The sequence below is a fragment of the Misgurnus anguillicaudatus genome, chromosome 6 (genome assembly GCF_027580225.2).
Source record: "Misgurnus anguillicaudatus chromosome 6, ASM2758022v2, whole genome shotgun sequence".
Taxonomy (NCBI): Eukaryota; Metazoa; Chordata; class Actinopteri; order Cypriniformes; family Cobitidae; genus Misgurnus; species Misgurnus anguillicaudatus.
The window spans coordinates 30,907,712-30,934,183 of NC_073342.2; the positions used below are offsets into that span (position 1 = coordinate 30,907,712).

Consider the following 26,472-nt stretch of genomic DNA (forward strand, 5'->3'; position numbering starts at 1 on the left):
AAAAAACATAGGAAAAACATATTCATTAATACATCCTGTAACTAACAGATATGCTCTTTTTTTGTGAGTTCGGTAAATATGAAAAGAAAAACAAACTGAACTATTTATATTTTACAAACATTGTTCTAGCACTGCCATTAAAGGGATAGTTCACCCAGAAATGAAAAATCTGTCATCATTTACTCACTCTCGTGTTGCTACAAACCTGTATACATTTCAGTCCGATCATGAGCCCCATTCGCTTCCATAGTTGAAAAAAGAATACTATGAAAGTGAATGGGGCCCATGATCGTTTTGGTTTCAAATATTCCTCATAATATCTTCCTTTGTGTTCATCAGAATAAAAAAATTATACAGATCTGTAACAACATAAGGGTGAGTAAATAATGAGTTTCATTTTTGGGTAACCTATACTATCCCTTTAAAGAGCCCATATATTGAGAGACACCTGGTATTTAAGCATTAAGTGTATATACAGTACAATAAATGTTTTTAATAATAACACATTCTATATTTAAAGTTTTCAATCATTTATTTTTTCCTTATTTCTATCATATATCATCAGACATATTAAACTATGAATAAAGGCAAAGATTTCACGTATCAAGAACAATTGAAAGAAAATTGATAACCATCAGGGATTACGGCATCACAAGTATTTAACCATGGATACGATTAAACAAATCCAACACAAGGCATTTAGATGCCTTACTTTAGTTTTTGATGTTATTTATAAACTACAACAAATCCCAGCTTTATAAACATAATATCTGTAGAAATGAAGTCACGTTTAACAGTATTGCTTTAATCCACTAATGTCTCATACACTATAACTAATATAAATACTATAAACACTGTAACTAATGTCTAAGACTACAGAGATATCTCTGGGATATTTTTCATTTTAAGATTTTTTGGTTTGAAAAATTTAGATCAAATCAATTGTAAGCCAACTTGACTTGACCACATTAATATATTTCTACGAAAACTCTTATTTCTATGCTTCCATTAAAGCAAAAAACATCCAAGATTTGTGCCAGCTTGTGTGCAATTGTCATTAAAACAAAGTCAACTTTTATTACTTTGTTGTTTATTTAAGTTCTAAATAAAAGTTTTGTAGAAATGCAAAACAGAAGCATTTTTACTTTCAAGTTACTTTGGTCCACATAAAGTTTTTGCATGTAACATGACACATGAAAGTACAATTTAAAAAATCTTTACATAAACAGTACTGTTTTTGAAGTCTTGTTTTATTTTCACACCTGAATAAAGACAGGTATAAAGTCGGCCATCAATGCCTAACAATGAAACTGGCTGCGTTTAAAAATGTAAATGAAATAAATACAATTAACATTTAGATAACGTTAACATTAACGTTAATAAACGTTAATAAACCCTGTACAGCAGCTACAAATGTTGAATTTGACCCCAAAACTGAACCGTTGCACATTCAGTTTCATAAAACGATGAAGTAGATCTGTGAGAGTGCTTGAATATGGTGCCAGAAACAACAGTTTCCATCTCTTTAAAAAAAAATAATCTCTGCAGAAAAACCACACAAATTCTTACACAAACAGACACGCTTGGCTCAAAAACATCATAAAATTGGCCTAACAGTACCTTTCAAACCAACACTTACACACGGATGATGAATCACAAACCAATGCACCAACCAAACACGCTCACACAGAGCTAAAGAGGTATCACACTGCTTTCCTGTAAACCTGTAAATTACTTTGACTTCTTGGCAACTTTCTCTCCTTTCAGTGCCGTGCTAATGCTGGACCACACCTCCGTGTAGATCAGCGTTCCCAGGAATACCACAGCTGTCCCCACCCAATGCCAGGCTGTGAATGGATTCTGGAAGTACAGGATGGATATAATGAGGCTCAAGAATTTGCGTAGCGTCACCACCAATGTAACAGTGAGCGATGTGCACTCGGTGGTCAGAATAAACACGCCACGTATACACACGTATCTGAGAGAGTCGGCTAAGGAACGCACTAGTTGGAATTTTGTGTAGAAGATCATATTTGCTCAGCGACTTTTTGTCTAGCTGTATTTGCAAGAGTATAAGGGTTATTAGATGTCCAAAGTCATTTTTTTTTTTTTTGCTTTTATACCTATTTTAAAAAGATAACCATATGAAAAAATAGAAAAATAATGACTTTGGACACCAAATGTACCTGCAGTTATAATCACCCAATATATTCTATTTTGACCATTTTCTTGACTTTTTCTTTTATGTAAAGCAACTTTGAATCAATGCAAACAAATCCATATAAATACATTTGAAAGAAAGTAAGAAGATGAAACAACATGTCACAAAAAACATGGACTCAAAACTGACCATGTTTACTTTCTTAGAAGGTGTATGATTTTATTAATTTAATTTCCAAGAGAACTGTTGTTTAAATTCATAATCTTCCTACAAAAGTTGCTTTGTCTCTAACGGGACTTTAATAAAAGTTACGGCAATCACAATGGGTCTCATTCAGTAAGCATGCGTACACAGATTTTACGAACAAATTTGCTTAGTGAATGAGACCCATTGTTATTTCGGTAACTTTTATTACGTTTAAACATACAAATCATGATTCCACAAAAACTTTTAAACTTAAATTTCTTTTAAATGTTTGTAAAAACATAAGAACCAGTTAGACCACACATCATGTACGCAATAATCATGAAAAATATATAAAATATATAATACAGAAATATATTATAGGGTTCTTTTTCCTTGTTCGTGATTATTGCGCATGGGTGGTCTAAGTTGTTCATACGTTTTTGCAAACATTCAGAAGAAATTCCAGTATGAAAGTTCCTGTTGAATCATGATTTGTAAGTTTAAACGTCCGTATGCACATTATACGAACAAATTCGTGAATGAGACCCAATGATTCTTGAACTAAAACAATTGGAAAATTATTAAAATTACACAAACGAGTAACTTGTGAATGCTTTCTTGTTGCTTGTAAAAAACAACCATAATACTAGGGCTGTCACAATGATTAATAATCGTCTCATCGCGATTGTTTGACCTCATCGCGATGATTTCAGATCACCGCAATGATCGCACATCTCTCTAAAAAACACAAGGGGGAGCTGCAGCGCCTGTATAAACGAGTATCAGATCATCGTCATAATCATAACAATTTATTAAACAATTAACCATCAGGCAAATTTTTTAATTGTGACAGCCCTAATAAATACCACAAATGCCACACAAGCTTACAACAAATATTACAATAAATAAAAACACTAATCATAAACAATAAAGGATACTGTGTGATGACGTTCATAATGAGGTAAAACCACATGACCGGCATTGAGTAACCAATCACAGGGATTTCCACTGGAGCTTTGAAAGAAAGACATTAAAAGATGTCATAATAATAACAGCTAGAAGTCTGAATAGAGTTTGTCATTTCAAACAAAAAAAGCCAAATAGGCAAAAATGAACTAATTAAAATAAATCGTATTGTAATTTTCAGCAACACTAAATTTTCACCAAACGTAAATAATGATTGTTTTAATATTGGTTTCTTATACGCTTCCCCATCTGCCAACTTACAAATAGATTACTTATACTGGGATGTGAAAAAACACAGTTAGACCTTGAGTAGTCTTTTGTTATATTCAACATTAACCTATAAAGTTAGTCAAGCAGTAATCAGACTCACAGCTCTGGCTGAAGAGCACCGCATGGTTGTAGATGTTGGTTGACAGCAGAAGAAAGCCTGGTAAAGGTAGACAGTGCTAAACAAGACAGAAAAATCTCATTAAAACAAAGACACAACATAAAATCATACAGCAGCATGAAAAACGAATGAAGGGATTTACGTTGTAAAACAATGCCTCTTTTGAGTGTTTGCCAAACTTTTTGTATAAAGTTTCTTGGAAAATGCCCATTCTCGCAGACATCAGCAGAGCGAAAGTCAGCATGGCGATACCTAAAATGTAAAAGCACTGTAATGCACTAACTACATTGGTTATATAGGCACTTGCCACAAATTTTTACATTTTTCCAATCCATCTTAGCGTATAGGTGTAATATAAATTTTACCCAGAAGCCAATGCAGGAAGGCATAAACTCCCTCTTCTTCTGTGGCACCCTTCTCATCACTCTGCACAAATAAGATCAGGAAAAGTTTGTGTCTTATTCACATTAAATTCAACTACTCATTTCTTGAATGGATTTTAAACACTTAAACACATATAGTAGCCCAAAATGCTTAGGAAACTCACTCACTTGTTTGGCTGACATAATAGTACAGATGAAAATGCCGATGGATACCAGCACGATGGAGAGATATTTACTCTTTGAGTATCTGCATTCAGAATACAAATAATAATACAATGAATGTAAAATCACAGATAAATAATGAATTTGATGTTGAATGAGTGATTAGGCTATATACATTAGGCAGGTACATTTGGTGACTTTAATTATGACTTTGACACCAAATGCACCTGAAATTATATAATCACCCCACCATACCGTTTCTTTAAGATGATAATACCGAGTATCATGTTAGCAATTAAAGAGCCCTGTAAGTAAAACAAGATAAGATATCAGTGCATGAATCCAATTTTTGCTTCATCTATCTTGTTATTACGGTTGACTTACTGATCTAAAGATCATGTGCAGGGGCATGGCAATGTTAAAGTTGAGAGCGTAGTTATTAATCACGCTTACAGTAAAAAACATGGCCACCATAATCACATAGTTTCTGCAGAAAAAAAAAACAAAAATCATAAGTTAGTGGATTTTAACTGCTAGGGTGCAGGGCAAAACAATTGCACATATTTATATATTTTAGTACAGTAAGGAAAAGTAGCACAGATATGCTTAACTTTAAAAAAAAGTGTATATAGGTTTATATTTGGAGCTGTCAAAACCACCTGTAATGGTGACAATGCAAATCATTCACCTTTTACCTACACTAATCAATCTGATCACTGATATGTTAACCTGGTACCAGAAGCTAAACGAGCTGTTATTGAAAAATCATTTAAATGCACATTAAATTAAATCTATAAATGAAATACATGTACATTTAACCTCATGGGAATTTGTGGCTTTTTGCGTCCAAAGTTCGTCTCAAAGATGAAGCCCTCCAATGCAATGAAGGCAAACTGACAAAATGTGATAATATTACCACTTCCAGGGAAATCCCTATAAAAAGGCACAAATCAAACCAAAGTACAATAATGAGAAAATGACGGCACATCTGTAATGTAAATACATTACATGTACTGTATAATAAGACACGTTAACTCGCTCACCTGACCAAAAGTTCCAAAAACACAACATTGCTGCAGCAACCAACAAACACCAAAGTGATTGCAAAAATCGTATTCATTTTCAAGGTTAAAAAGAACGAATCAAAATAGTTATTTAAGCTTTACACTACTGCAGATGTTGGCATTGTGAGTAATGTAAAATGTTTCAGCACTTTTGAGTATTAAACACGCCTCCTGTCTACAGACGTTGTCTTCCTGGTTCTGATTCTAGAATTTGTAGTTTTTTGGTCAATTCCACAAATGTATCCAGAGGCAATTTAAACTACACTTCCCAGCAATAGAAAATAATACGACTAAATTCATTCAAATTTTTAACGTTTTTGTAAATATAATAAAAACTGACCATTACGCATTAAATTGCTTTTATTTTATTTTTTTTAATGTACAGTGGTTGTAAAGTAAAGAAATATAAAGTTTTTTACTGACTGGGTTTTAATGCTTTCCTGACTCGCGACATTAGCCACCGGTTGTTTATTTAAGGTATTCTCCAATATATCAAATAAAACAATTTTAAAGTGTCAGTTACAATTAATAAAAAAGATAAAAAATAAATAAACTAAAAAAGAGCTACGTAATCTCAGACGTTTAAAGCGTATCTACGTGTTTCCGGTGTCGTGGCGATCACACACAGTTTTACACATCACACAGAAAATCAACCGAAAAACAGCAAAAACATGATTTCAGTAACGGATTCACAGAGTAAGTCAAAATCCACACTGTCTATGGTTTCTGATAGTCGTGTTAGTTTAGATATAAATGTTAAAAAATGCGCTTTAAATGTGAAACAGTACTGGAAGTGTTGAATGTAAATGAATGGGGACGTGCGGTGTGGCCTTTTTGTCTCTCAAATCACTGTTATATCTGTTAACTAAATCGCCAGAGTATAATCTAAAGTACCATAGTAAATATCACAGTACTATTTTCAAAATACCAGTGTATTATTGTCTCATACCATCACTGTACAATACAAACAGTATTGTGTATCTGTTTGTCTTGATTAAAATGTACACAAAAGTCCTTGAATACCATGTTAATACCATAGTATATGATTATGACAGCCATACAGTACACAGGTGGTTTACAGCACTGTACCATGTTACTACTGTATTATTATTCAGAAAAGTGTTTAAATATGTGCATATTGAACTAGTTTTACATTTATATTCAGTTACTGTATCTTGGTTACCCATCATCACTAACAGAGTCTCTTGTGTTTGTCCAGAGATTGGGATGGGGTTGGCGGGTTTCGGTGTATTTTTCCTCTTCTTTGGAATGATCCTGTTCTTTGATAAAGCACTCTTGGCAATAGGAAATGTGAGTATGTGCCTTATAACATACAAACACAATATCAATGTATGTCCTTGTTTAAACAGATCTTTGGTTGGAAATGCTCAGTGTGTAAAGAACTGCTTTGTGTGTTTGTAGATCTTGTTTGTTGTAGGTCTATCCTTTGTTATTGGACTGGAACGAACATTTCGATTCTTCTTTCAACGGCATAAAGCTAAAGCCACAGGTTTCTTTCTGGGAGGAGTTGTTGTGGTGCTTATCGGATGGCCAATCACAGGTGTTATCCTCGAGGTCTATGGATTTTTCCTGCTTTTCAGGTGAGTTTAGACTTATAAACCATTATGTCTGTTTTGACAAACTGTACCATATCGACAAACATGTATTTTCTGAGATATAAAGTTCATTTAAGAAAGTAGCTTATTATGAAAAGCATTAACATAATTTATAAAACTGTTCCAATTCCAGTGCTTGATTTTGATTGGTTAATAGCTGTGGTTTATTTACGATAAAACACATCTATGACCCAATGATTGTGTGTATCACTGCGCACCAATGTAAACATATGTAAAACATTCAGTCAGGTACTATTTTATTCTGTGCAAGGGAGACTTTTAGGGGATTTTACTTAATTAAAGTTGTACTGATGCATATTTTTGCTTAACTTTGTTATTCTTTCTATAAGAGCTACTTGAGTTTGTGCTGTATCAGGAATAAGTCACGACTCTGTTTCACATCGTAATATCTAACAATAGGGCTGCATAATGATTAATCGCAACTAATCGTTTGCAGAATATTTTTTTACATCATGTGTATAATAATTATGTATATTTAAATACACACATGCATGTATAATTTTAAGGGGAAAAAAAAAGATATATATATATATATATATATATATATATATATATATATATATATATATATATATATATATATATATATCATTTATATTATATATTAGAGCTGCAAATTTCGACTATTTTTTCAACCGATTAATCTATCGATTATTTTTCAGATTAATCGAATAGTCTAAAGATTTTTTTTTACAAATAATAAATGTAACATCTGCTATTAATGCCAACATTTTATTGAAGCATTTTCTCAATTAAACAAATACACAAACAGTGCCAGTGCCAAGGAAAATATAACAAATCACATAAAAACAAGTCCAACATTAATTCAGCCTAACATAAACAGTGCAAAAGGGGCATTATTCACCTTAAACAAATAAAATATATTAATATTAAAGAAGTAAAATAAATCAAACTGAATAATAACTCCTTATTAATATAAAAACATGTCCCGCTCTTTATTGTTCCAGCCCTAGTGCTAATCATAAACTAATGAAGAGTCATCATTAACTACAAAATGACTCACATGAAATCATTGTTTTTTAATACATTAACTAAAAAACATGTCATGTTGTACTTAATGATGACTCTTCATTAGTTTATGATTAGTACATGCATTTACTCAGCATTAGTTCAGACTGAAGTAAAAATAAGTTAATTGTGATTCATGAACCCTTATTATAAAATGTAACCATTATATTATTACTGTTAATATTATTACTATCAGTAGTAACCTTACTGCATTCTCATTTAGCATCAACTTTAACATTTAACTTTTCTTAAGTCTCGGGTAAATACAAATTTAGTTAGTATGATCTTCTAATATTTTATAAACGGCGTTTACGCTGCTGTTACTTTAAATAAACGCATGTCAGGAATACCTAACCAGACGAGCTTTTATAATATCTGCGCACATAGCAAAAAAATAAGCTATGGGAACTCCGCGCTGCCAGCTGGCTTTCAGTGCACCCGGGCACATGCCTATCTCAGTGTAACACAGTAACTTATTATTTCATAACTTCTTAATATAAAAAGTTAAACATGTCCCGCTCTTTATTTACTGTTTCAACATACTGCCCAGACGCGATGCAATGTCGTGTCTGTCAGGCGTCTCGCAGCTCGTATTAAACTAAGATGTAAACACAGCTGTATTAAGCACAATATATGCCTGCATTGATTCTATTGTTGTATAAAAACTTACTGTAAAAATTGAAATACTTACGCTGCCGTCGCGTCATTTTGAGGTCGGAGAGCTCCAGGTTGTTTTCTTTTAAGATGATCGTGCACAGATGTTGCGCTGCTGTGGTATGCCATTTCAGTTTTACACAGTATGTGTTTTATTTGGTCTCTGCTTAAAGTATTCCCACACTTTTGATCACGTTCTGGCTGTTTGGTATAACACTTGTATTATCCGGTCGGAGCTGAAGCCGCCTTCATTTGAAAACGTAAACAATGCGACGCATCGACGCATTTCCGGCAAATCGACGTAATTACGTAATCGACGTAATCGACTACGTCGACGCGTCGTTCCAGCCCTATTATATATAAATACTTACATATACTATATATATTAAGAATTTATATATAATATAAATTATATATAAAATTGTATATACACATGAAAATATTTCTAAAATATATACATGCATGCATGTGTGTGTGTTTATAAATACATACTTAATATACACAATACACACAGTTATATGATGTAAACAAAAACTTTTATTTTGCTTACGATTAGTTGCGATTAATCGTTATGCAGCCCTACCTTACAACACCTTTCAGCCATGACTTATTTATGAATCACAAAAAGCACAGCCTCTCATACCTTTTTGCTTGCTAGTAGGGCTGCATAACGTATAATTGCAAGTAATCGTTTACATCATATACGTGTGTGTACTGTGTATAATAATTATGTATATATAAATACACACACATATAATTTTAAGAAAAAATATATTTATATATTAAGTATTCATATATAATTATAGATGAAAATATATAAAAAAATTATAAAAATGTATATACACATGTAAATATTTCTTAAATATATACATGCATGTGTGTGTATTTATAAATACATACTTATTATACACGGACGGTACACACACACATATGATGTAAACAAAAACTTTTATTTTGCAAACGATTAGTTGCGATTAATCGTTATGCAGCCTTACCTTACAACACCTTTCAGCCATGATTTATTTATGAATCACAAGAAATCACAGCCTCCCATACCTTTTTCTTGCTAATAGGGCTGCATAACGTATAATTGCAAGTAATCGTTTGCAGAATAAAATTTTTTGTTTACATCATTTATGTGTGTGTGTATTGATAAAAAATATAAATTATAGATTAATATAAAAATTTATATACACATGTAAATATTTCTTAAATATATATTTTTATTTATTTAACACAGTACACACACATGATGTAAACAAAAACTTTTATTCTGCAAATTAATCGTTATTACTGGTTGTTCTGATATCTTAGTAGTGAGTTAACTCGCACTAACCCAGTTTGATGAAATCCTCTTATGTCTCCTAACAATTTTCTCTTTAATTTGTTTTCAGAGGTTTTTTCCCAGTCGCTGTTGGCTTCATCAGACGAGTGCCTATACTTGGATCCTTACTGAATCTTCCTGGTATTAAAGGAGTAAGTCGGACGTAATGAACTGATTATTCACAGAATTTGTTCTGAATTAACTTGAACATTAATTTCATGTCTCTCTTTCCCTTTCAGGTAGTGGATAGAGTTGGCGAGAGTAACTCAATGGTATAACAGTTACCAGTTTATTTTCTTTCGTTTTTATTTTTCTGTGAGTGTCTCGTATTTATATTTGTAAAAAATGGCTTGCAGGCCAACACTATTTGAATGACAGACATGAGGTTTTTTTATACCTGTGGAGAAATGTTTTTGAGACTCAAAATCAACCAAACCAAGTTAAGATGATGATGTTGCTGCATCATGCGTCTCTTCAGGAGATACCAGGGACCAGTGCGCATATGAGAAACATCCCAATAAACAAATCATTGACTGCTGGGAGTTTGTTACACCAGTACAATGTTACTGAGAGAAACCATTGAGTTCTGAATCAAGGTGTTACTTTTTATTGCGCTTTTATGTGCCAACTGTTTTGTTTTGTTTTTAATTGTCAATATTTGGAGTTTAATTCTGAGTTTTTCCACCTGAGCTCCACGTGCTGGAGTGGACTTTTCTTCATCTCTTCTTGATCGCGAGGAACTTGCGTGAAAGATGCTGTTCTCGTGAATGACTGACTTGTTTAAGTATTTGTAAATACTTGAAACGCGAGACTAATGTACATTTTTACAGACAAAGATCCTGTTTAATAAATGAATTATATTCTTGACTTTCCATCTATCTGTTGTCAAACTTTGATACAGATCACATTTGAAAATGCAAATATTAAACACAACTGAGTAGATATTTTAAGCATGAAGCTTACTAATTGCACTTTAACAATACTAGTCAAAGGTTTAGACAAACTTAATATTATTATTGTTCTGAAATGTGTTAAATATTAATCATGAAACAATTCAAGTCAATCTTCTTCATAGTTACAGCTTTTTAAACCCTTCTGAAGTGGTTTACTTTTTTGGCTTGTATTGAAAAATCTCATTTCAAGCATTAATGCATAAACGTTTTGATCAACAGGTTTAGGTTACAAAGAAACATTCAAATGTGTCCAAACTTTTGAATATATTATTTACTATATTTCATACGTATACTTTCAGACACCACTCTTAAAGTGCTAATCTGACAAACAAGAGTGTTTCCAGACATCTAAATCATCTGAAATTAAGACTACTGCATCTGAATCCAATTTGTCGCTAAGACCTTTAAAGGTTTTTATCTCAGAGCTTAACACGTGCAGCCGTCCATCGGCCTTCACAGATCTTTGAGATCTTTCTGGATGGTCCAGAGTGTATCTGCGCTGCTCTTCAACTGAGAGATTTCATCACCGTTCAGCGTCATGTTGACCACGCTGCCCACTCCAGCGCTGTTTAACACACACGGCAGGCTCAGAAAGACCTCGTTGTTGATCCCATACATACCCTGTAACAAACAGAGTAAATCTGAATATCATTTTTGTCTGTTTAAGCACCACAGCTCAATGACATGCTTTATAAAATTAGGAAGGCCTGAAGTGCTACGTACTGTACCTCTGGATTATAAATGATGTTTTATGTTGGCTTGTAAAGGCACAATATGTCATTTTCACCACTAGAGGTCACTAATCAACAATGATGGCGTAGCTTGATGACGCCGTTAAAGAGTGTGGAATGATGGGAGTTGTAGTCTTCACTGACGATAGGAATCAATCCGACAGCACTCACAAAAATATCATTATTGAAAAATGATATCCATTACATTATAATGTAAGCCGACTGTGCGGCATGCTAGACGTTACTATTTTCACATACTCCCGCATACAGAACTGTGCAGATTGATCAGTGTATGACATCAGACTATTGCAAGAGTACTGCTTATCTGATGTCATATGTCAATTGGTCCACACAGTGCCACGTGAAGTCAGACACCTATGGTTTCGATGGCAGCAAAAATGGAAACCAAGGATAACCTGGACATGACACCAATGACAAACGACCCTATGAGCAGGGGCGGACCACTTTTTAAAAAGACATTTGAGATAATGTAAGGCATGTAAACTAAATATATAACACTGTGCCAGTAGTTTTTGAATATTTTAATGCGTAAATCTTACATATTGTGCCTTTCAAGGGGACATATTATGAAAATCTAACTTTTTCCATGTTTAAAGGAACACGCCCAGATTTTGGGAATTTAGCTTATTCACGGTATCCCCCAGAGTTAGATAAGTCCATACATATCTTTCTCATCTCCGTGCGTGCTGTAACTCTGTCTGACGCAGCCCCCGCTAGCTTAGCTTAGCACAAAGACTGGAAGTGAATGGCTTCAGCTAGCATACTGCTCCCAATAAGTGACATAATAATGCGAACATTTTCCTATTTGTGTGTTGTGATTTGTATGAGAAAGGTATGTATGGACTTATCTAACTCTGGGGGATACGGTGAATAAGCTAAATTCCCAAAATCTGGGCGTGTTCCTTTAAGTGCTATAATTGGGTCCCCAGTGCTTTTATCAACCTAGAAAATGTTATCAAGATCAACCCAGTAACTTAGTTTGATAAACAATTCTCTACAAGCATGTGAAAAAAGGTCATTGAAATTTGCCTCCCCTTGTGATGTCACAGGGGGGATCTTATTATAATAATACCGCCCCTTAATCTGCACTATCCAACCACGGCACTGCCATTTTGTGTAGAGAGAGAGATGAAGGAAAAAATAATTGACAGCACAATTGATTTTCAAATTCAACAAACCACCATTATGGTGATCAGTGTTTGCATTTCATCAGCTCATTTGCATTTAAAGGCAAACACCCAAAAACGGCACATTTTGGTTTACACTTACAAAGTGGCAATTTTAACATGTTATAATAAATGATCTATATGGGATTTTGAGCTAAAACTTCACACATGTACTCTGGGGAAAGCAAAGATACTCTGGGGAAAGCAAAGATTTATTTGATATCTTAAAAAAGTCTTGTGAAACGTCCCCTAAGTGACTGACCTTCACCATGGTGCAAACAGGATGGACCCGGTTCAGGTTCTTCATCAGGCTCTCCGTCAGGTCCGCCACACTCAAACCGATGGCCCAGTTAGTGTAACCTTTCAGTCGGATCACCTCGTAGGCACTGCGGTAAACACAGTGATAATAGTTTAGTGTGACAAACATCAGACCAATCTAGACTGTAACCTGTTAAGCGTACCTGTCCACAACCATCTTGTGAGTTTTATTCCAGCTCTCCCGGTCAGTGTCTTTCCCGATTTCTGGATTGAGTTTCTGAAGACTCACACCTGCCACATTAGTGCCACTCCAAACAGGAACTGCACACAAACACCACACCGTGACCATCTTGAGAAGCATGATGTCCAAAGTAACTGACTCTTAAATAATGTCTCATACCGCTGGTGTCTCCGTGCTCTCCCAGTATCCAGCCGTTGAAGCTGCTCGGGTGAATCCCCAAACGCTCGGCCATCAGGTAGCGGAAGCGGGCCGAGTCCAGGTTGGTTCCGCTGCCGATGACTCTGTGCTTGGGAAGACCGCTCAACTTCCAGGTCACGTAGGTCAAAATGTCCACTGTGTGAGCAGAAAACGGCTTGTTTAAGCAAATAAGACGATATATAAAGAATCATAATATGGGATTGTATGGATACCTGGGTTGGAAACTACGATGAGGATGCAGTCCGGACTGTATTTAACAATCTGAGGGATGATGTGTCTGAAGATGTTGACGTTTCTCTGCACCAGATTCAGTCGGCTCTCGCCCTCCTGCTGGCGAACTCCGGCCGTTACCACCACGATACGAGAGTTGGCGGTCACAGAGTAATCTGAGAGATCAGACAGGGACGTCGGGATTTAACTTTTACAACAAATCTGCCTAAAAGCAGCCCATCTGAGTAAAATGTTAAATATAGTGCAACCTTTTCCTGAAACGATCTTTGGCGTCTTTAGGAAGAGACTTCCATGCTGCAGGTCCATCATCTCACCCTTGAGTTTGTCTTCCATGACGTCCACCAGCGCTAGTTCATCGACCAGCTCCTAAACACACATTAGCCATATTCAGGTAAAATTATCAAGTTTTCAAAATATTTAATGATTAGTGCATACATTTCTAATTTCAACCAGATTGAGCACCGCTATTACTATGAATAAGAGATAAGAGGCTTGTTATGCTGCGTTTACCGTTTCTAGTTTGCTTGAACAGTTTGAGTGTACTTGCTTCATTCTAGTCAATCGAGACATTCAAGCGGAAATTCACGTCATGGGAGGGGCTTCTGCGACTCCGCTCTCTTTCTGTAATCACGTCACTACTAAAGCAAGCTCCTGATTGGTTAACGCGGCGCGTTTGTCCGCCAAAGTTAAAATTTTTCAACTTGCGCGTTTGCCGCAGAAACGCTCAATTCGCGCCATTCGCGTCTTCCGCGCCGCGCTGAACGCCTCATTCCTGCCACGAGACCTCCAGACGCGCGTCAATGCGTCTTCACATTGACTTAAAATCACTTGCGCTTGACGCCTCTACCATGGCTGGTGTAAACGCAGCATTAGAAGTACAGCAAGAGCGATTTGAGAAATCACATAGAAAAGTTTAATTTCAACTTGCTCTTACGGTACTTCAACGTCGAACACCTAAAGCCGTGGTCACACTAGACTTCGAGTATTTGTCGGACGTTGTTGCGGGAAGTGGGCGGGATCAATACGATCTTTGGCTTTGTCCATTTGTGTTTTCAATAGACAGAAAGGTCACACAGTGACCTACCAATTTTGTACTGGTCACAACCGAGGGGCAACCTTCCGATCTCTCTGATGAAAGCCAATACGGAAGTGATTTAAACTGCAATTCATCGACTGGCCACTAGAGGCAGGCTCCAAAAGGGAGTCAATTCCCATAGACCACCATGTTAAAATGGCCAACTTTACAGTAGAAAATAATATGTTAGCCTGGTGCAAAAAGTGTTTTTGGACTGTATAGCTAATTTTGCCCCTCATGACAACTGTGAGGGGGTGAATTTTTTTGTTACTCATCCATTTAAATTATATTAAGCCTTAAAGTTATGCATAATTAAGGGCGTGGCCACTTGAGTAAGGGTTGAACAGCCACTGTCGTCACTAGATTCGATCTAGGCGGGAGTAGTTTCAGCAACCAGTCACCTCAGCTTCACCAACGTCCCGCCTTTTAACCCATTTTCGGATATCCGCGAGTGATGCGCGGTGAAGAGCGGCCAAGATGGCAGCGGCAGGCACGCCTACTTTTAGATTCAAAAACGATCTTCAGAAACCTGGGGTTGACGTCACGCTACGTCCATCTTTTTTTAAAGTCTATGGTCACAACACTCTACGTTATACGAATTCGCAGGTCAGAGTTCATCAGATTTGAACTTTGCATGCAGCATCCTGCGAAAAATCATTGCACAAGCTTGCATTTCTGGTTCATTTGCATGCATATGAATGGAAGACAATGGAACGAAAAGTCTAGTGTGACCGGCTCTTTATGCAATGCTCAATGAAGCCCCGCCTTCTAGTTAAAAGAACCAATCATCAATCGATAAAGACTGATGATTCTCTGTACAGAGCCTTGTGCAACCTGTGCGCATGGGCAGTGGCTGAAACAACCTCGAAAATGTTTAAGAAACGAAAGTTAATGTCAGGTTTAATTGTTGGTCAGAAATATGTAGATTATTTGCACTCAATTTTAGAGATATCCCCATTCAAGTGCATGACTGAAATAACTGCCCGGAGGCATTATTTTTAATTTACAGCAATTAAAAAACACAAAGCATTGTGTTGTTGTATAATGCCAACATTGCATTTGCTAACATGCATGTTATGATAGTATAATAATTTAACCAAGTGGCATTCAGATTTAAATAAAGATTCTCTAGATATGGATATTTTTTTATAATATTGCACATTTATTTTAGTCACTAAACCTGAGTTTGCCAAATGAGACGAGAGTTCCCGAGCCAACCTTGCGTCTAAATTTCTTTAAATAAACCCTCTATCTCTATCCCAAACCATAACTTTTCCCAAAACCATAGGGAAATGATATGTGAATAACAATGGCGTAGAAGCACCCTAAGCCTAAGCTTTACATTAACCATGAACTTATTCCTCAAATATGATCGTTGTAACAGGATCAACAGTGATGTTGACCCAAGAACATCTTTCACTTGGCACGCCAATTCAGTCACGTTTACATGCAAAATCGATATGCATTGGATGTTTTTGGTCTTATTGACCAATATTCCCATTTCCATGACCCGGTGACGTCCAAAGCAAAATGTTAATACCCTGTTTGTACAATCAATAAATAAACAAGGAATTTGTCCAGTAATATGTTGTGCTTTGGTCACAAAGTCCGAATGATACTGGCAAGTACAAATTGTCTCGGTAAATCATTTCACGATGATGACGGTTTAAGGGTCTCACCCGCATGAGAATGCTGACGGCACACGCCATGCCGACCTGACCCACCCCGACCACAGTCACTTTATTCCTCGGAGGTTCAGCCGGACCACGGAAGAGAGGCGTGATGAGTTTTTGAAGTACTGATGCCATATTTAACACTGCGGAGGAACAGAAACATCATAGTTAAGAAGTTTAGCTAAATGTTTTATAACATTTTAAAATATAATTTATATACAGTATGAGCCTATACATAACAATTGTAATGTTTCTGCGATATAAGCATAAAAAATGTATATGCATTAACATACCAGATGTATCTTCATCATAACATCAGGTTTAAAATACAATAATACATTTTGTATAATATATAATGGCCAAAAATAATGTATTTTGCATTTGCATTTTAACAAATTAACTCTGTTACCACATATACATTATGCTTGAGCAACCTGCCCTATCCGGCCTCTAACCTAAAGTTTTGGGTTATCCACACATCCAAAATCCACTGAAATAATCTCATCTTGTATTATTAAGGAAAATTATAATTATTATATATGCATTTACTAAATATATAAAACACCTTCATGTGCCTTTACACTTACCTGTAAACAGGTGCTGAGCCCCAAATCACACGTACAGTAGAAGAGTCAAAGAAATCTGCGTCAATGCAACAATCTGCTTTTTATTTATCTGATCAGTTCTTATATAGGACACACCTCCAGTGTAGCAGACAAACACAAACAAACTCATTCTGCACGTCCCCTTCTCTATCTCACCCCATTTTCATTCAAGGTCATTGTGCTTCAGCATCCAAATACATACACATCAATGTGTTCTTACCTTGTCTGTAGAGGCTTTGGGCCTCCAGGTACAAATACCACCATGAGACGAGCATGGCAGGCAGCAGGCTGATGGGGTTTTATGGGACACTGCGGGGTGCGGGCTCCTCTATGCAGACGCAGCTGCGCAGTACGACGCCCTCTCTTCTGCAGACGCAGCTGCGCAGTAGTGCATCCGTCTGCAGACAGATTAATGGTGTTACTGTAATCCTGTGACAGGTGACATCTGTGTTGTGTGCTTTACATTCTTATTTGGTGAATGTTGGTATTGGTATATGTACTTACCTGAGGGGGTATTTCGCTCAATCGAAACAAAATAAGCTTATATTTAAAGCAAGCTATAAGGTACGATAGGTTTTGTTGAGGGTGTTGTTAGGCACGGCGCTAAGCACAGCAGCCTCGAGAACCTCATTGCTTATATAAAACGGGTACCACACAATACAAATATTTAAAATAAAAAAATGTATATATAAACGCAACTTTCACGAAGTAAAATAACCAAAAGCCTTCCTTCCGCTAAAAGAAATAGTCCTTGACCGACTGCGAACATGCATTGCTGCGCAGTGATACACAGAACCCTTGGGACAGTTTCAGCGTATATAAAACACAGCGATTGGCCAATCAGAATTTAAGGGATAGTTCACCCAAAAATGAAAATTGTGTCATCATTTACTCACTGTCGTATTGTTACAAGCCCGTATAAGTGTCTTTGTTCTGATGAACACGAAGGAAGATATTTTAAGGAACGTTTACCGTTGGTGAGCCCCATTCACTTCCATAGTAGGAAAAATAACACTATGGAAGTGAATGGGGCTCACAGACTTTTTGATTACAAACATTCCTCAAAAGATTTCCTTCGTGTTCATTAGAACAAAAATAACTTTTACAGGTTTGTAACACAACACGAGAAGGAGTAAATGAAGACAATTAAAAGTTTTTGGTGAACTACCTTAATTTTTCTGGAACCATTTGATAAACATATTTCATATATTATTGTATTTTAATAATATAAATACTGACAATTTTAATGCAAAATTATGGAAAATAATAAATAAATATTTCTGTTTAATTATTTGAAATTATGAACGTAATTTATAATTATTAAAAAAATAATAATATCACATTATCATAACAAAAAATCTTGGTCCTTAACATTGATTTCATTTCAAAATTCCTTCTTTTGCCAAGTAGACTTTATATCATTAGGGTGAGGTTTCTCGGACAGAGATTAGTCTAGTCCTAGACTAAAATAAATGTAAGAACTGTCCAAACTGGAAACGACTTGCACTGACATGTCTTAAAATACATCAGTGCCCTTTCTTTTGCCCAAAAAGCACACAAGTAAAGTTGTAGTAAGGTATGTTTGTTAAATCAAGTTATATTTCCTAATTAAACTAAGGCCTAGTCCTGGTTTAAGCTAATCTCTCTCTGGGAAACCACCTCTAGGTGTTTATGTTGACCGGTGTGTGTTAGCATTTAGCCTAGCCCCATTCATTCCTGATTCCAAACAAAACATTTTTATTTTGTGCCACCATACTTACCCGTGTAACTTACAGGGGACATTTCACAAGACTTTTTTAAGATGTCAAATAAATCTTTGGTCTCCTCAGAGCATGTATGTGAATTTGTACCTCAAAATACCATATAGATAATTTATTATAGCATGTTAAAAATTACACTTTGTAAGATTGAGAAAAATGTGCAGTTTTTGGGTGTGTCCTTTAAATGCAAATGAGTTGATCTCTGCACTAAATGGCAATGCCATGATTGGAAAGTGCAGATTAAAGGGTGGTATTATCCCCTTCTGACATCACAAGGGGAGTCAAATTTCAATGACCGGTTTTTAACTTCCATAGAATGGTTTACCAAAACTAAGTTACTGGGTTGTTCATTTTCTAGATTTATCGAAGCACTGGGGACCCAATTCTAGCACTTAAACATGGAAAAAGTCAGATTTTCATGATATGTCCCCTTTAACAGTCATTAAATGGGGAAAACATGGTGTTTGGTGGCTTATAAATTCATCCCTGCTTGGAGCCATAGAAATGAATGGGGCTAGGCTAAATGCTAACACATTCACAAGGCGCTGCACAAAGTTTAAAATTGCACAAATTAAAAAAACTGATATGTATTAATTTGTCTAAGTTCAGGTAAGAACATAGTAAAATATTGAAAAACAGTGGTGTTTTCCCTTAACAGCCTTTAGATGACCATCATTTATCAGACATTTAATACAAAGCAAGCACATTTTCTGTGCAGTTTTAATTGTTATCAGCCACTCAGTTCTTTACAGATCAATCACCCACAATCATCACGGATTACAGCAGAGACATTTTAAAACAACTGTTAAAACAATGTGGTAGTATTTAATCACAGCTGGAAATTATTCAAGTTACATTTTTTCCAGCAATTACATGGAAACATGAACTCTTAAACCAATGAAGTCAGATTAACATGTTTTGGTTTAATTACAATACATTAAATATTGTAACTTGTATTTTTGACTCCTAAAAAAAAAAAAATCTCCTGAAGATCTAACTTTGAGCTCAAATCAATGCTTGATTTCAAGAAATAAGACTGAAATAAAGAGACGACTCATATTAATATCCAGGTAGTTGTTTAATTGTTCTACTGACAAACAACCGTCAGAGATTAAAACCACATGGCATTCATTCAAGTCACAAACCTTTGTATACAGACTTTAGACACGGCAGCCCCTATCGAGGGGACCGGCTAATCCCGACTGTGACGATATCAGTCATAGGTGAGCGAGGCAGGCAGGGGGAGATAAAGGCTCAGGACAGACTTAAATATAGAAAACAGATGTATGCAGCTGTGTTGAAGAGACTAATGGAGGTGGGCGACCGTTGGGCCGTTTACTCTGTGAGGCCGAGCTTCTTCTTGAGGGACTCTGGCATCTCGGGTGGAGGTGGGCGGGGCAGACGGAAGTAGACCTTCACTGAGTCGTAGATGAACCACTGCAGGGCAGTCAAGGTACCGATCATGATAATACGGGCGACCAGACCCTTCCAAACACCTGGAGAAACGCAATACAATAAAATTAGTGCACAAACTACACGCATATCTTTCAAGGATTTTTTCTTTTAACTTAATGTTTATTTGAATAATTTGTCCGCTCTCCAGCTGTTCTGCCCCGGTGTTGTCCCGTAAAGGTTCGAGGCAGAGAGACGCTGGGCGAGCAGGTAGACTGATCTCACACGCCAATGACTCAAGCACCTCCAACTGTACAGCCGCAAAGCTGCCGGGAGCTTCCGACCTGATCCTGCTATTCCAAAAGGAACGACAGAACCAGACCAGAGAAACTCCCCAGAGGTGGATCTAAGGAACGTGTTGATTTTTTCAGCCACATTTTAAATCGCAACACAACCTCGACAGCCACAATCTTTACCTTTAGGTCCGAGTTTCTTGAGCACTTGCATTGCTGTGCTTCCCTTCTCTTTGTTCAACACGGATACGACGGAGTCAGCAGGGTGAGACACAATAGCACAGAACACACCAGCTATACAGACACACAACAAAAACAGATTCATTACATCACTGATCTGTAAAGGCAATACATAGGCTTTAAATAACAATCAAACCACATAATGTGTGACAACTTTAAGCGTTCTTAAAACCAAAATGCATCCATTTAAATGAGAAAGCAACTGCAGGAGACTTACCGATGTAACCGGCAACAAAAGTGACGACCAGCTGTTCGGGTTTGGAGCATTCGCTGCGGGGTTTGGGCACCACGTATTTGTAAAGCAGCTCAACGGTTCGCTCGAAGCAGGCAAACTTCATCATGGTGTAGGGGATCTGTCTCATCCACAGGGGAACCACACCTTTGTAGAACCTACCAGAAGATTAAACACAATGTCAGGAGAACTTATAACTGTCTGTGTAATCTTACAAATATCGCCAAAGCCCTAGATTCAAGATCGGTTTTGAAGTTTGTCTGCTCTCCAGCTGTTCTGCCCCGGTGTCGTCCCGTAAAGGTTCGGGGCAGAGAGACGCCGGGCGAGCAGGTAGACTGATCTCACACGCCAATGACTCAAGCACCTCCAACTGTACAGCCGCAAAGCTGCCGGGAGCTTCCGACCTGATCCTGCCATTCCCAAAGAAACGACAGGGCCAGACCAGGGAAACTCCCCAGAGGTGGATCTAAGGAACGTGTTGATCCTAAATTACAAGCAGGTGAAGTCTAAGATACTCACGCCCAGAGTCCCTCCTCGGCGTACATCTTGGGGGCGCATTCTCTCAAAGTGTTGGCGTAGCCGGGCTGAGTCTGGATACGCACTTTACACGCCTCCATAGGAGCCAGAGCGATATCCGCAAAGAACTCAGCGCTGGCAGAGGCAGCCAGATAAAGGGATGTTCTCCACAAGTAAGCATTCTCCTGTTGATGGACACAGAGTTCATATTAACATATGGGGTGAAAAGAATTTGATAATGATAATATAGACTGAAAAACATTTACTGGCAAGCCATAGTTTTCCAACCTTTTAGACCAAATAATTTCCATAAGTTTTGTATAATTTTCAAGTGGTGATTACAGGATGAAGACAAAAACACTTTACTGCATGAAATTTCTAATTGTCTAAGATCTAATGAATATTGACTCTCCTCTCCTAGAAGGTCTCCATAGAAGATCTTGAACACCTCATAGAAACCAAACTTGCAGAGCCCCTGCATGGAGTATCCAAAGAAGGTGGGTGCCCAACCTTTGGCCAAGCCACGCATGCCATCCTCTTTGATTGTGACTGAGAATCCTTTGAAGATGCTCTGGTATTTAGCTGGGTCAACCTAAACGTAGCATTTTGTTATTGCAATGTCAACTGTTTGCATCATACAGCCAGCGAGAACCAATCAAACGAGGAACTTCCAGGAACATGATGATTATGAAGGAACACAGTTAATGGTTTCACTTCAAAAATTAAATTTGCATGCTGGATTGTCAAATAAAAGTCAACCAAACATTAATTGGAAATTAATTTATTTAGCTGGATAACATCAGTGGCTTAGGATTTAAAGGAACAGTTCACCCAAAAATTAAAATTAGTGATAGACTGATATATTGTAGTGACCAGTATATTGGCCAATATTAGGATTTATTTTACTATTAGACGATAAATCTTTGTTCCTTTAATTAGTTATTCCTAATAAATACAATTAACAATCTTTAATTTACTGTAATTACATTTGCGTTTTCTCGTTTTCATACTGGCCACCTTGCTTTATCAATATCAGTATCGGCAAGAGCTGAAAAAACCTAATAAATAAAATTTATTGCAAAAATAGTCATCAGCGAATTTCATTATCGATTTGTTGGTCTGTGACGTCACAACCATCGTATTGGACAGATGATCCGTGTCTAGATCATTATGCTACGTACACACCAAACGTGGGGCATCGCGTTACTCGCTCTAGATTACTCACGGGATTTAACTTTGTGTAATGCGAATTTTTTGCTCGAGTTGAATATTATCAACTAGGGCGAAGACGCGTACTTTCTATTTTGACAATTAAAGGCATTTTACTATTTTAAAGCTGCACAAACTATTTTATTTAAGGCTTAAAATATCAAAAAGATTATTAGTAAACCTCAATATGTTGTTTTTGCTCTTTGAAGTACACTTTACACATGAACACCCCAATTTAGGGCTTTATTTAGCTAGAATATGTAAAAAAAATTCAAATAAAAATCACTCGATTAATCGACAATGAAAATAATCGTTAGTAGGGCTGAGGAAAAAAAAATAGATTTTTCGATTAATTGTTTTTTTATGTGGTCAATTCGAAATTGATTCTCAAAGGCCACGAATCAATGTTTTTTTCAAATTTATTTCCGCAAACATTGAACGTAAGAAAAACGTTAATCTAATTACTAGTCTTCTCCACTAGATGTCACCCTCTTTTTTTGCCGTGCGCAACGTTACCAAGGAGCGAGAGGCAAGCCTGTCATTCATTTATTCAGTGCTTAAAATGGTGGTTTCAGGTGCTTCGTTGACGTTTATGCCACCTTCATATAAAAAGTCAGAGGTATAGAAGCTTTTTAGATTTCCCAAGCAAGTCGACGACGATAGCATTGTGGCTCTTAATTTCTTTTTACTAATTACCCACTTGCTAAATTTTGTTCACTGTGTTTTTTTATAAATATAGTATTTTTATTAAATCTATATTTATCTAAAAACCGTTCTGAGAATCAGAATTGATTTGATGGCTTGCGAATCGAAATCGAAACAATCTGGAACATCTGAATCGATACCCAGCCCTAATCGTTAGTTGCAGCAATAAGGAAAAAAACAAAAGTGCAAGTAATCGATGCATGTTTAAGGTGAACTGCTCCTTGGAGGCACAAGTACTTTATTTTTAGGACCGATTATGGACTGCAACGAATAATACTACAATGATAATTTAATAGCTAGTAAAGATGCATCTAGCCTCCGTTACACATTACCAACCCTTCACCACAGATGTTATCTCATACAGGTGATGATGAGGGGCAGGTGAGCACAAACCTGAAGACGGCACTTCACCAGGTCGAGTGGTACGACAGCCGTGTGAGTAAGACCACAACTCAAGATGCCCCCAAAACCACAGAGGGCGTAGTATTTCAATGAGCCGAACTCACAGCTATCGCCTGAGTCTGTGACAAGGGGAACACACACATGCTCATGCATCACAATACGACATTTAACATGCTGATGAGTGGGTACACTGGGATCAATTCACACACACACACTCGCGTGAGTCTTCAGCAGACACACAATCACACACACCTGCAATCGGCACTTGACCAGGTCGAGGGGAACCACGGCCGTGTGTGTGGTGCCACAGCTGAGAATTCCACCAAAACCACAGAGAAGGAAGTATTTCTGTGAGCCAAACTCACAGCTGTCTCCCTCTGAGGAGAAATCACCCACACTAAGTCTCAGAGGTTTGTTTGGGGGTTAAGAAAGCAGCACACCTAAAGTGTGACCATTCACCTTCTACTGAACCGGATGTCCTGAGATATAATTAGTCTGTAATGGTGTTTACAGTAAACTTCAGTCAGTGAAGTGCATCATTCCTAGATTTGTTTGTCCTTTTATAAAGGTGCAGTGTGTAGATTTTAGCAGCATCAAGCAGTGAGATTGTGAATTGCAACCAACGGCTCAGTTTACCACCATTTACCGAAACGCATTAAAAAAATGTGAGTAGTTTGTCCGTTTAGGGCTTCTGTAGAAACATGACGGCGACTTCCATGCAAGTAGACTTGCGGGGTATGTAGATAAAACGGCTATAAAAAAGTAATAAACACATACGTTTATTATGTAAGGTCTTTATAAAGCACTGATAATATAGTTATGTATATTATATTGCATTTCTGTCATTAGATCCTTCTAAAAGTTACACAATGCACCTTTAAGGTATCATCAAAATAAGTTTTCTGGCACACCGTGGCACCAAAGGGCAAAAGCAAAGGTGGAAAGGTAGCAAAAAATAAGCATCAATATTTCTTTCTCAGACAAAATTATGGATACACACCTCCAATATAAATGGAAACTCGATAATACTACGACATAATTAATATCAACAATAACACACACAAAAATACAAGATTATGTGCATAAATAATCACAAATCAATCTAACAGTTGACAATTATACGCAAAATGTTCACAAAGTTATGATTATATGCTGGTCAGGTGCAGGACACACGATATTGGACCCGGTCGTGTTCCCCGAAATGGGAGCCAATCAGGTTGCGCCTTATTGAGAGACGCAGTACACACAGGTCATGTGCCAGATAGGACGCTTTAAATCGAGAACATCGCGTCCCTTAACCGGCTCATTGACATTTAATACATTTCATTTGCGTAAACACTCACTTCTTATTCAGTAAAATGTGTAATTATTCAACTTTCCCACAAACACCTTTCAAACGCGTCCTCCATCTGTGTCCTTCACTGTCCGTGAAAGCAAGAAGGCCCGAAAACTAATGCATCTATAAATACACAAGTTACACAAAATAGCCTTCCATATGGTTTATTAGAGCCATCTTAATATATTTATAAAGGAGTTTTTCCTAATAATTTACAGGATATCTAAACTACTGGTAAAAGTTCTAGTTAGCCGCATGCTAACCCGTCAGACAACTTATACTCTTTCTAACCTTCCACTGAATCATTGAATTAAGTTTACTTTTTCATCTTGAGTCCTGGGACATCCATTTAAGCATTAATGGAAAAGATCAAACAAAAGGAAGCCAAATGAAAAAGAATTGGTTAGGGGTACCAATTGTTGAAACCAATAAAGACGTAAATGCATTTCACCCTTTGCAAGATTAATTAAACATTAAACGCGATGTAATTTAGGTTAAATTGTTTGAAATGTGTCTTACCAGATACAGCAGCGGCTGCGAGGCTACGTTTCTGTCCGGTAGTGTGTGGCTGGGGCTCCTCGACTTTCTGCAGTGTGAATAGCGGGGCGCTGAATGGGTTCGCCCGGGCGAGCTGGGTTAATGTGGTCGGGTACATGTCTGATGGTGGGACTGAATGAACAAATCACAGCTTAGACATAAACATACATTTGAAATATTTTAAATACCCAATTAATACGTTTTAAATTAGTTTTAACGCATTTAGTATTAGGTTTTGTCCTCTAGCTATCTCTGAGCGTGAGGTTATATGGAGAGGTCAGCGGCCCGACGCTTCTGTGAATCATTGTTAAAAGATTAAAACCTTTAAAAGGTATTTACCCTTCTAAAATCAATTCAGCAGAAGAGACCAGAACAAATACTTCAGTATCTGCGCAAACATCAGTAAAATTATTACATAACAAAGAGAAAACTCTTACTTTAGACAAGTTCTCGCAAAATGGCGCCTCCGTCCTCTCCTCTACCGGCTGCGCATAGAGAGCGAACGATGTGCGAGGGCGCCGCAAAACTGGAACAGGATAAAGGAAGCGACTGCGTCACTGCATGCTCCGCCCACCATACTACATCCTACTATGATGAAGGATTGAACATTTCACAAATACTCTTTATTAAAAGTAAAACAAAAATACTTTTCACATTATATGAAGTCTCTTAAAGTTGTAAAAGAAACCCTAAAAGGTACATCTTTTGTAAAATACTATAAGTCTGAATTTTGTGTTTTATTTT

General features: G+C 36.8%; 4 protein-coding genes and 2 non-coding genes across 8 annotated transcripts; 1 reads left to right on the forward strand and 5 right to left on the reverse strand.

Annotated features, from left to right (window-relative positions):
• Window positions 1–1,232: 1,232 nt before the first annotated feature.
• Window positions 1,233–5,505, reverse strand: slc35b4 (solute carrier family 35 member B4). The gene is made up of 10 exons (XM_073869008.1): window positions 5,290–5,505; window positions 5,066–5,179; window positions 4,631–4,733; window positions 4,502–4,551; window positions 4,245–4,331; window positions 4,067–4,122; window positions 3,844–3,953; window positions 3,684–3,759; window positions 3,286–3,361; window positions 1,233–1,978 (listed from the first exon to the last, which is right to left on the reverse strand). The coding sequence occupies exons 1-10, from the start codon at window positions 5,364–5,366 to the stop codon at window positions 1,732–1,734; spliced, it is 996 nt and encodes a 331-aa protein (XP_073725109.1). The 5' UTR covers window positions 5,367–5,505; the 3' UTR covers window positions 1,233–1,731.
• Window positions 5,506–5,521: 16 nt separating this feature from the next.
• Window positions 5,522–10,821, forward strand: golt1bb (golgi transport 1Bb). The gene is made up of 5 exons (XM_055191650.2): window positions 5,522–6,006; window positions 6,530–6,621; window positions 6,733–6,911; window positions 10,025–10,106; window positions 10,194–10,821. The coding sequence occupies exons 1-5, from the start codon at window positions 5,982–5,984 to the stop codon at window positions 10,230–10,232; spliced, it is 417 nt and encodes a 138-aa protein (XP_055047625.2). The 5' UTR covers window positions 5,522–5,981; the 3' UTR covers window positions 10,233–10,821.
• Window positions 10,822–11,212: 391 nt separating this feature from the next.
• On the reverse strand, window positions 11,213–17,441 carry ldhbb (lactate dehydrogenase Bb). Of its 2 annotated transcripts, none has more exons than XM_055191647.2 (8): window positions 17,327–17,441; window positions 16,508–16,644; window positions 14,002–14,119; window positions 13,735–13,908; window positions 13,484–13,657; window positions 13,287–13,404; window positions 13,088–13,211; window positions 11,213–11,528 (listed from the first exon to the last, which is right to left on the reverse strand). In XM_055191647.2, exons 1-8 carry the CDS (start codon window positions 17,379–17,381, stop codon window positions 11,361–11,363), a joined length of 1,068 nt encoding a protein of 355 aa, XP_055047622.2. In that variant the 5' UTR covers window positions 17,382–17,441; the 3' UTR covers window positions 11,213–11,360. The 2 variants fall into 2 exon arrangements, with proteins under 2 accessions (XP_055047622.2, XP_055047623.2); XM_055191648.2 differs by lacking the exon at window positions 17,327–17,441 and adding an exon at window positions 17,089–17,243.
• Window positions 17,442–19,925: 2,484 nt separating this feature from the next.
• Window positions 19,926–26,323, reverse strand: slc25a3b (solute carrier family 25 member 3b). Of its 2 annotated transcripts, none has more exons than XM_073869005.1 (8): window positions 26,166–26,323; window positions 25,711–25,860; window positions 23,847–23,974; window positions 21,948–22,131; window positions 21,543–21,720; window positions 21,009–21,181; window positions 20,735–20,845; window positions 19,926–20,362 (listed from the first exon to the last, which is right to left on the reverse strand). In XM_073869005.1, the coding sequence occupies exons 2-8, from the start codon at window positions 25,844–25,846 to the stop codon at window positions 20,202–20,204; spliced, it is 1,071 nt and encodes a 356-aa protein (XP_073725106.1). In that variant the 5' UTR covers window positions 25,847–25,860; window positions 26,166–26,323; the 3' UTR covers window positions 19,926–20,201. The 2 variants fall into 2 exon arrangements, with proteins under 2 accessions (XP_073725106.1, XP_073725108.1); XM_073869007.1 differs by lacking the exon at window positions 23,847–23,974 and adding an exon at window positions 24,108–24,232.
• LOC129434671 (small nucleolar RNA SNORA53) lies at window positions 20,454–20,678 on the reverse strand. Its single transcript, XR_008640942.2, has one exon. It is a non-coding gene; the product is annotated as a small nucleolar RNA SNORA53 (small nucleolar RNA).
• On the reverse strand, window positions 21,279–21,503 carry LOC129434672 (small nucleolar RNA SNORA53). Its single transcript, XR_008640943.2, has one exon. It is a non-coding gene; the product is annotated as a small nucleolar RNA SNORA53 (small nucleolar RNA).
• Window positions 26,324–26,472: the final 149 nt, after the last annotated feature.

Excerpts from the sequence above, each read along its gene's own strand:
- slc35b4 (XM_073869008.1), bottom strand. The coding sequence starts at position 5,366 with ATGAATACGATTTTTGCAATCACTTTGGTGTTTGTTGGTTGCTGCAGC. Across the intron at positions 3,954-4,066 it reads CTTCCTGCATTGGCTTCTGG|GTATCGCCATGCTGACTTTC; the intron begins GTAAAATTTATA and ends TTTACATTTTAG. Across the intron at positions 3,760-3,843 it reads AAGAGGCATTGTTTTACAAC|CACTGTCTACCTTTACCAGG; the intron begins GTAAATCCCTTC and ends TGTCTTGTTTAG.
- golt1bb (XM_055191650.2), top strand. The coding sequence starts at position 5,982 with ATGATTTCAGTAACGGATTCACAGA. Across the intron at positions 6,622-6,732 it reads CACTCTTGGCAATAGGAAAT|ATCTTGTTTGTTGTAGGTCT; the intron begins GTGAGTATGTGC and ends GTGTGTTTGTAG. Across the intron at positions 6,912-10,024 it reads GGATTTTTCCTGCTTTTCAG|AGGTTTTTTCCCAGTCGCTG; the intron begins GTGAGTTTAGAC and ends ATTTGTTTTCAG.
- ldhbb (XM_055191647.2), bottom strand. The coding sequence starts at position 17,381 with ATGCTCGTCTCATGGTGGTATTTGTACCTGGAGGCCCAAAGCCTCTAC. Across the intron at positions 13,658-13,734 it reads CATCGTAGTTTCCAACCCAG|TGGACATTTTGACCTACGTG; the intron begins GTATCCATACAA and ends CTGCTCACACAG. Across the intron at positions 11,529-13,087 it reads CTGTTTGCACCATGGTGAAG|GGTATGTATGGGATCAACAA; the intron begins GTCAGTCACTTA and ends TGTTTGTTACAG.
- slc25a3b (XM_073869005.1), bottom strand. The coding sequence starts at position 25,846 with ATGTACCCGACCACATTAACCCAGCTCGCCCGGGCGAACCCATTCAGC. Across the intron at positions 21,182-21,542 it reads GCCGAGGAGGGACTCTGGGC|GTTCTACAAAGGTGTGGTTC; the intron begins GTGAGTATCTTA and ends ATCTTCTGGTAG. Across the intron at positions 20,363-20,734 it reads CAAGAAACTCGGACCTAAAG|GTGTTTGGAAGGGTCTGGTC; the intron begins GTAAAGATTGTG and ends GCGTTTCTCCAG.